Source organism: Frankliniella occidentalis, unplaced genomic scaffold (assembly GCF_000697945.3).
Source record: "Frankliniella occidentalis isolate FOCC.00 unplaced genomic scaffold, Focc_3.1 Scaffold44, whole genome shotgun sequence".
NCBI classification, from domain to species: Eukaryota; Metazoa; Arthropoda; class Insecta; order Thysanoptera; family Thripidae; genus Frankliniella; species Frankliniella occidentalis.
In genome coordinates, this window is record NW_026267174.1 from 910,553 (window position 1) to 919,842 (window position 9,290).

The 9,290-nt window shown below is 39.1% G+C and overlaps 3 protein-coding genes across 5 annotated transcripts; 1 reads left to right on the forward strand and 2 right to left on the reverse strand.

Moving 5' to 3' along the window:
• LOC113212389 (uncharacterized) lies at positions 1-1,584 on the reverse strand. Its single transcript, XM_026431068.2, has 5 exons — positions 1,204-1,584; positions 637-791; positions 488-562; positions 340-401; positions 1-244 (listed from the first exon to the last, which is right to left on the reverse strand). Exons 2-5 carry the CDS (start codon positions 781-783, stop codon positions 76-78), a joined length of 453 nt encoding a protein of 150 aa, XP_026286853.1. The 5' UTR covers positions 784-791; positions 1,204-1,584; the 3' UTR covers positions 1-75.
• Positions 1,585-2,751: 1,167 nt separating this feature from the next.
• On the reverse strand, positions 2,752-8,166 carry LOC113212322 (BTB/POZ domain-containing protein 9). 2 transcript variants are annotated; one of them, XM_026430973.2, is made up of 12 exons: positions 8,023-8,166; positions 6,944-7,165; positions 6,730-6,859; positions 6,426-6,656; positions 6,015-6,354; positions 5,721-5,940; positions 5,411-5,640; positions 5,137-5,326; positions 4,833-5,019; positions 4,677-4,761; positions 4,313-4,587; positions 2,752-4,209 (listed from the first exon to the last, which is right to left on the reverse strand). In XM_026430973.2, exons 2-12 carry the CDS (start codon positions 7,126-7,128, stop codon positions 4,135-4,137), a joined length of 2,148 nt encoding a protein of 715 aa, XP_026286758.1. In that variant the 5' UTR covers positions 7,129-7,165; positions 8,023-8,166; the 3' UTR covers positions 2,752-4,134. The 2 variants fall into 2 exon arrangements, with proteins under 2 accessions (XP_026286758.1, XP_052122870.1); XM_052266910.1 differs by having other exon boundaries at positions 7,575-8,156.
• Position 8,167: 1 nt separating this feature from the next.
• On the forward strand, positions 8,168-9,290 carry LOC127749301 (galactokinase-like). 2 transcript variants are annotated; one of them, XM_052266912.1, is made up of 2 exons: positions 8,168-8,317; positions 8,963-9,290. In XM_052266912.1, exon 2 carries the CDS (start codon positions 8,976-8,978, stop codon positions 9,273-9,275), a length of 300 nt encoding a protein of 99 aa, XP_052122872.1. In that variant the 5' UTR covers positions 8,168-8,317; positions 8,963-8,975; the 3' UTR covers positions 9,276-9,290. The 2 variants fall into 2 exon arrangements, with proteins under 2 accessions (XP_052122872.1, XP_052122871.1); XM_052266911.1 differs by lacking the exon at positions 8,168-8,317 and adding an exon at positions 8,335-8,522.

Genomic DNA, 9,290 nt, shown 5'->3' on the forward strand with positions numbered 1-9,290 from the left:
GACCAATGAATGAAATAGTAACAAATACATAGAAATTTCATCACAATAAAATTACAAATACAGCCAACTAAGATTTCATTTTTTCCCCAAAGTAGGGAATTCATCAGGCTTAACAGAGAATGGTGTTGGGTCAACTGGTTGCCAATTAAATTGGTTGCTAACAGTAGGGCCCTGAGATTCTGGCATGGGTTTCCATTTTTGGGGCTTTTTAAACCCTTGAGGCTCTTTGGAACTATCTTTAGAACTGTGAACAGAATTCAATTAGATATAAAAGCTGTGAAATACAAGCAACCCATTTGATAATCAAAATTTCAATTCATAAAGAGTCGAATTCCTTACCTTGCAAGAAGTTTTTGCTTTACCATCAATTCCTTGTAATCAGGCTCAAAACTGATGTTCGCCTGTAATATGCATACCAAAAACAATAACTATACAAAAAAAAAAGTGAAAATTAAGAGCAGCTTTGTAATTTTAAAATGAAGGTTACCTTGCTCATGTCCGAAATTATATCATACGTAATTTTCCTTTGGGTTGCAGCACTGGAAATTGTAGGGGTCTCGATCTACAGGATGCAGGCATGTAGCATACAGTAATTCCCAATAGAATAAAATTGATAAAAAAATTACAAAATCTTACAGGAATAACAGATGTCGGTTTTGCTTCGGGCGGTTCCTCATTGCTGCTGCTGTCTATCATCCAAAATTGTTCATTGACCTCTTCGCCAATTTCATTCAGCTCATTCATGTCCCTTAAAAAGTCTTCGTCAGATTGCCAGGTATCCATTTTTTAACCTACGCATGAAAGATAAAATAAATTAACTGGACAAGTTTCATTTCATCAACTACTTAATAATAGTAATAGGGTCCCAATAGGGGCAAATATCCCACAAGGAAAAATAAAAAAAAATGTCTGCAACAATACAAAGCAGAGTCCACCTTCAAAACTGAGACAAATTTACCCTGCCCTCAAATATGGGGAAAGACTGTGGAGGAAAATTGTGATTTATGGGTTAACGACCAAACTCATATTTTTGACAGGTGAAAAGAAAGGTTAGGAACTCAATAACATTACATTACGCTTTTGCCAATTTTACAGGTTAGGTATACAGATGACATTATATAAGTACCATTCTAATTTGAAGTGTTGTAATACAAACACTGAGATGGATCTTTGAGCACAAAGATGAAAATGATGCGTACTTACTTTTGAAAAATTGCAAACTGTACCCTGTAGAACTCTGACACAAGTCTGACAGATGTCCCCTCACTCCGCTGCCAACTGCCGCCGTGGGCTGGGCGGTGGTATGGATTTGGTTGTCAGAGTTACCACTCTTCTAGCGCCAGCGCCATCTCTGGTGGATAATGAGATAACTCTGTGGTCTGGTATTCCCTGCTCGTTTGCTTCTGCTTCATCGTCACCGAGACTAAATACTAAATCCACCACCATTCTCTCGATTCTCCAACTCTTCTCCATCTTTTTGCCGAACGGTTTTTGGCCCACTAATGAACCGCAGTAGGGAAATGGTATGTCTCGTCAGCAAAATGTGTTTCATATGCATAATAAGCCAACAGAACAACTTAATATAAGCTGCTCTCAAAGTAAGGGAGGGTGGGGCTACTTGAGCCAGGGGGTACCATGAGCCACCACCCGTATCTCCCCCACCAAGCCCTACCTTCAAAATCAAAAAATATTCTGTTGAAGAGCATCACCATGCGAACTTTTTCAGAAAGGCTCATAGCGCTATTGTTGACAACGTGTAAATGGTGGCGTAGTGAATTTTGAAGGTACAACTTTGAAGGAAATTGAGTGAAAGCAATGAGCAGTAATTTTTTTTTGTACGGCGTACTTTTTAATTTAACTTGGAACTCTTTTCACTGTTGGATTTTAATGACATTCAGGAGTATTTCCCAGTGTCGATTTATTTTTTGAACAGTGCTCTGTACCTCCTAGAGTCGCCCGATCAAGAGAGTTACCTATGGGGCACTATGAGCCAGTTTTTGTGGGGTACCATGAGCCATGACTTTTCTTGATACTTTTCAACAAAAACGTTAGAGGAACTTCCTTTTTCAGTTTTATTTAAATTTTAGACTATTGGATGCAACCTTGAACACCTTTCGTAAGTTTTGCCATCTTGTTTAAAGGAGACTTGGGTAGGTGGAAATTCCCGATTCGGCTCAAACTCGGTATATATTTGATTCTTACCCATCCACGTCAAATTTTGTATTGAACTTCATATTTCGAAATCCCCCCAAAGGGCATATAGTATACAATAAGAAGTTCTGGTTAAAAAGTTATACTATTTTGCTCAAGTTCTATGCAACAATAGCATTTTCATGATCAGCAACCTGGTGCTGATTTCAATTATTCTTTGCTTGTGTACTGTTAAGGTTGTCAACCTTAACACATTTGGATTTAAAAGCTATGCAAATTCACATCATTTAGAGCTATAAATGTGATGACTCATGGTGCCCCCTAGGTGGCTCATGGTACCCCTATAGTGGGGTACCATGAGCCATCTGCAAAATTTACAAAAAATCTAAAATCGGAATAACGCGTTCAGATAAAAAATATTCGAGGTCACCAATGTGTTATCAAATCGAAGACCTTTCTCGCGGCCCTTGTATGAGTTTCCTCGGGTTCACCATTTAGGTGTGGGGAGGGAGAAAAGAAAAGTGGCTCAAGTAGCCCCACCCTCCAGGTGGTATTTTGGAAATCACAGCAGACTGATTGAAACTGAATTACTACATGAAATGATTGGCAATGGCAATACTTTATTAACTGGTTAATAGAAACCAAAACTATACAAGTTACTACCTATAATCCTAACAACACCACCTGTACATTCAACCATATTCATTCAACCCCCTCCCATCAACAGGAACAAATAAAGTTACTACTAGGTTAATGCCTATACATAAAAGCTTTTAAAAATATGTTATAATTGTTTTGAGCCCTTGAAAGAACAAAAGCACACTTTAGGCATGTATCTTAAAATATGAAAAAAAAAAAAAAAACGATAAATTTATTCCTTCCTGCATTCCGGCAGAACAGGGCCATAGAATTTACCGTATTCGGTAAACATATACAACATCAAGTAAGGGAAAGGCACCTCTTTTGATTAAATGTTACATTATGCAGGATTTTACTACAGTTTTTCATTAAAGTAAGTCTGCCATGACAATAAATATAATTTAAAAATTAACAACAGGCACAAAACCTATATATTATACGAATACAAAAATGGAGCAATGTTTGTACTAAATTAGCTTTTGATTTGTACAGGGTTACGAATACTGACACACTGGTTATAATTATATAGCTATACTAAAGACAAACATACAAAACAAAAGTCAACTGTAAATATATGCAGTGTTTTAAGAAAAAATTTTTACTACGTCTCCAACATTATTGCAATTGGGCTAAAAGATAGAAAACATAGTCACCAGGAGTATTGATGTCAGATCAGTAAAAACAGGGTGAACAATCTCCATAACCTACATAATTATAATAGATTTTAAACAGGTGAAGCAGTGATAAATTCTTAACAGCTGTATTACAAAATTAATTAACAATAATGACTTTTTTCCACAGCAAGGATTATCAAAACTAACAGATAGAAAATTTAACTAAACAGATCGATAGTTACTGTGCCCTCCACATGCCAAGTGATAAAGTGATAAAGTCATTATAAAATGAAACTTAAACATTTTTCATGATTGATTTTTTAACTTTTCCAGTCCTAGACAGTCAAATTAAAGATAGAAAATATTTCAGACCCAACCATACCCACTGTTTCAAAGGACAAAAAGTTGAGAATTAGAGACATAATCATACCGCATAAACAATCAGTAATAGGTAAACCTTGAACTGAATATGAATACATAAGGCAATGACGGACTCAGTAGTATCTTCAACTGTTATTGTAAACCTTATGCTTCCTATAAGAAATGAATGTATGGTAAAAAGAAATTAATTACATGTTGGCATGAAGATGAATGTATATCACAAAAGGTCACCTTAAACAAAAATAGAAACAATCACAGAACCACTCTCCTGGAAAATGGGCTTGCTTCACAATCACAGACGGGTATTAACACTCATATGCTTGATTAGACAGAAAGAGCCGGTCACTTTTTAAAGAACATTGCCTGCCCCACCTGATGAGCCCCCTCGATCAGGGTTATCAGGATTCTGATTTAATCGTTTTGGCTGTAGGAAAGTAAAGAGATGAAATCATTACAGGTTTAAAGCCAGCGATTTGGTTATATATGTTTTTAAACTTTATTTAATGAAACCAAGAGTGGAGACTTACCCGAGCTGGGGCACCACCATCATCTAATACGTCGAAGGCCTCTGCTCCTAGGGCAACTCCAGCACCAACCCCACCAACTGCACCCAGGCCAGCAAAATCAGCAGCTCTTGCAGTTGAAGCCCTGAGGGTTTGGGTAACAGTTCCTGCTCCATTTCCGGAATTAGAAGATTTCCTATCCTGGTTTTGTGTCTCTCCAGCCTCACTTGCTGTTTCTGGAGGAACTGAGGATGGAGGTTGAATTTCTCTGCTTCGATTTGTCCCACCTCTGAGATTTACTGGGAGGAAAATTTGAAAATTAACCACTGAAACCAGATAAACATTCATAAAATACTAATGTATGTTCTGCAGCATGCAGCTATGTTACCATATTTTATCCCTGAAGATTCTGTATGCTGTTGTCTGCTGTCATCAGTCTGTGCAGGGGTCTCAAAGTGGACACAGTGAAATACCTTAAAATAAAGAGCACAATACAGTTTAGAATGTTCATACCCCTCCAGCTCAAATTTTTAATCATGCCTACCTCATTAGCAGTGTTGTGTGTCCCAACAATTCTGATGAAAACAACAGGGCGGCGTTCAAAGTGTAAAGTCACCCATGACCTACAACTTTCCCTGCTCTTGTCTACAACAACTTCCCATTCCCAAGGGTTGACAGCCACCTCCACATAGAAGCCATATGATCGATCATCACAGTCCCAAAGCAGCAGCCTTTAAAATAAAAGAGAACATGAACAAAGAGAAAAGCTTTTTGTTAAATAGATGAAAGTAACAAGTAAGAACCACCATCAACTTTTTTATTACAAGAAATTGAATTTAAATATGCACCTCATAGAATCCAACATGTATGGTTGACCTAGTTGAACAAGAATTGAGCCACTGCCTAGCTGATGGCAGGTATATCCTGAATCCCAATCATAATTGCTTGTATCACCATTGAGTAATGTATTTCGACTGCGGCTGACACCCTCTATAACTGATGCGCTCTTTTCAACTGTTGCAACATTGTGTTTAGGAACTAAATTGAAATAAATAAGATTATTAGGAATTGCATGGAAAAAAATGTTATTACATTAGATTAGTAGCAATCTATACGCCTCACCTATGAGACCCTTTTCAAGAGTGAATTGGGTGTTTGTGTACATGGCTTCAAATGACACAACATGAAATACTTTGTTGACAGTATTGTTAGTACCAACAATTCGAATGTAACGAATTACCCTTGGTTCAAAGTACAAAAATTGCCAAGAGCGACAGAAATATCGAGTGTGATCAATAACTCTAACCCAATCTTTCTGATCCATTGACACTTCAATATAATACTGATATGATCTGAAATAAAAATAGTTGTGGCAATGCAGAGAAACTTTTAAAACATCAAAAAAGACACGTTACATGCTAGAAAATAGTACCTGACATCCTTATCCCACAACAACATTTTGAAGTGATTTAAAATAGCTTCTGTGCCCAGCTTAATCAAAATTCCTTCATCCCCTTCTTCATTTATAGCATGTCTAGTATAACCTCTTTCCATATCATAGTTTTTACTGTCACCATCAAGCAAAGCGGATCTCATGCCACCTTGGAGAACCTGTGTTCCATGACTTGGATGGGCCATGTTTTCTTCCGGCACTGAAAATTGTAAAATGAAAACAACCGCAAAGCTATAACAAGATTTTAAGAAATAAGTACTAGATAACACTTACTGAGGCAACCTCGATAGCGCAACTCAGTATCTCGGCCTTGATTCCGAGAAGCTATTGCATCAAGAATTGTGTCTGCAGGAATCAAGTTTGTAGGCCTCACAACAGTAAGTAATTCTAACAGACTCATGAGAGGCAGACGAACTGCACTTAAAACAGCAGAAGCAGCTTCTGATAATACAATGTTTTCTATACTATCATCAGAGCCATCTTGGCTGCTATAAACAGATGAATTGTCTATACTCTCTGACTGATTATTTCGGACCCAGTCGACAACTGCACAAAATATTTCAACTTCTGGAGCATAGAACGAATCTCTCTGAATTAGATCCTTGAGACCCGTCTACAAAGAAAAATGGACATAAGAATTATATACATGTAAAGGCACCACGAAATGAGGTAAATGGAACTTACAGGCGAGAGTTGCAAAAATGATTCATGATGAATAATTTCTTGGGCATTTTTATCCATGAATGAACAACAGACTTTTGTCAAACCTGGTAACTGGTACAATCTTGCCGCATCATAAATCATGCATACATTGAGAATTTGGAGTACTTGTCTTAAATAATCAGATATACTTGCTTCAAGATCTACAAAGCCATATTGATGAGCAAGCCCCAAAGTCTCTAATATAACTTCCTCCTGAAATAAAATTCAGTGAAGACTTTAATCTTGAGTACAGAAGAGAATTTATTTTCTTCAGATATTCAATTACCTTTTGATGAGCAAGGGACATATGCCCTGTATAGATATATTTCCATAGGGCCTTAAATGCAGGAAGATTTGTTCCTTTAAGTTCAATTTCATCCTGCTTTGATTCACGAAGGCCGCCAAATAATAAAGCTCTGAAGAAAGATAACAAATATGACATGAAAAGTATTTCCTACAGTTCAAAAAATAAAAGCAATACAAAAGTATTAAAAAAGTACCTGAAATAATCACTTCTAGCAGCTAAGATTACTTTGTGGCCATGAAACCGATGTCCATCAACAGACACAACCACATCACTGTACTCATCATTTAAGTATAAGGCCCCTATATGCTCTGAGAGAAATGTAGTATGCTCTATTTCACCATTGGGGGCAGTTCTGCCCATATGATGATGGCTACTCATTTTCAGACAGATTCTTCTTTTGCAAAATATTTCTTAGCTGAAAGGATGATAAATGAGTTAAGTTACAACTGCACTGATAAAGAGAAAGCATTACTTAAACCACAATTCACAGGACTGCATATAACTTTGAAGATCTTTACAGTAGTTGGGGCAAAGTAGGCAAGCAATTCTTTGAGGCCCTTTAATCAGATAATTTTAGATAACTTCTAAAGAAATATGGTTTAGAAATTTCTTCAAAAATCGATCGTCAACAGTTTTAACTTGGCATTGCACGGGGGGTAAGAAGAAGTTATGCATCACAAAAATTAGGTGATAGTACTTTTCAAACTAGAATGAAAGAAAAAAACACACAAAACAAATGGGATATTTTTCTGCGTTAGAAGGTATATTTAGTGCAAAGAATTATTTCAACACATATTCTCAAATATTACATCTGAAAATGTTACCTTTGTTTAAAAATAATTGCTTGAGGTTAACAAAATATCTGCAACTTTTAAGTTCATTCGAAATCATTTTTTTATTACAGAGATCTTACATAGAACATAAGAATAAGAGAAAAAATACAATGGCTAAACAAATGGTGGCTCTGTATTGACAGAACTGTTAAGGTTACGTTTTTGAGAAAAAATTGGCATAGAACAAACGAGTAAAAATGAGTACAACACAACAACAACTAGACGTGTAAAGAGCAATTGAAATAAAAACAGACAGGATATTCAATCGTTCTTTAAAAACACCTATTAAAAGAAGGCGAAAGGTGAGTGCCACTGACAAATTGACAAGTCTACAACATTTAACAACATGAAAACTGAATTTCTTCTAGTGGACTGATAGGACAGATCGAGGAGAATAATCAAAGAACCTCACTGAGTAAATTTAAAACTTTAAGCTTACCCAAGCATCGCATCAATAACTTTTTCTCTGTTTATTTACAAAATACTCTGTGAAAGACGACGACGCCACTCGAAACGAAACCTCTCGAATAATGCATGTGAATGTGAATATTGAGTCAAGCCTGAAGCTCGGGTATGGTATGAGAATTTCGGCGGGGAGGACCGCCCGCCCACCCGTTCTGTTCTGTCAGCTAGTAGCCACTGTCAACCTTTGTCAACCAACAACTGTTCACTGTCAATAAACGTCAACAACAACCCCAAACGAAGGCGCAAGTAGTGACCGATGGGCCGATCAGGTAACGCAGTTTGTACGGTGTGCAGGTGGTGAGGTGTTTGAGTCTGAACCCACGATTAGCTGACGAGCCGCCGACATTTAAGTGACTGACAAGCTGATAAGATACACGCTAAAATGGGCCACCGCATCTGCTCCGCCAAAGCGCACTTGAATAACGACTACCGCTGCGGTCAGAAATACAAACGTACGACGAAAAACGCGTTTTGGTAAGAATGCGCGCTTTCGGAGGGACTTGCGGACTCTTAAGCGCGATACGGGGATTGGAGAGTGCCCATCCCGCAATGATCCATCAAAATTACGTGTGCTTTTTACGTCAGTTTGACGTAATTCGGTAACGAGTCCTTCAAATTCAATGAGCCGAGGGGTAAGGAGGGTGGCCCTTCCTCCCGCCGCTGTCCCGTCTCGTATCCAGTATGGAAGTTTGTAATGTAATTGTCGATAGAGAGAAAAGGAGAGGCAACGGGTGAGGGGGGAGCGGCTGGCGGTCGGGCAGTGGATAGGAGGGGGGAGAGGGGGACTAATCACCAACCAAGCCCCACGGCCGGGCCTGCCGCTGGCAGTGCGGCGGCGGCGACCACTCCTCTCGAGCGCACTCGCAGGCGGCATCCGGACGGTAGCCGACAGCCTGTTGTTATTGTCATCACAGCGATCACCTTGCGATGCTCAAGCACGTCCCCAGCGTGGAGGAGCTGCTCCGCGAGGGGCGCAGCCTCTTCAGGGAGAGGTTCGGCGGCGACCCGGAGGTGGCGGGCTGCGGGCCCGGCCGCGTCAACCTCATCGGCGAGCACACCGACTACAACGACGGCTTTGTGCTGCCCATGGTGAGTGGCAGGGAGGAGAGGGGAATGCGAAAGCGGGCGGGGGCGGATTTGTCCTTAGTGATTGCCCTAATATGTAGTCAGGGTAGCGCCCTCGCCGCTTTATGGGACTTGAAGACCAAAAGCAAGGGACGACTGTAAGTGCGCAAATGAGCA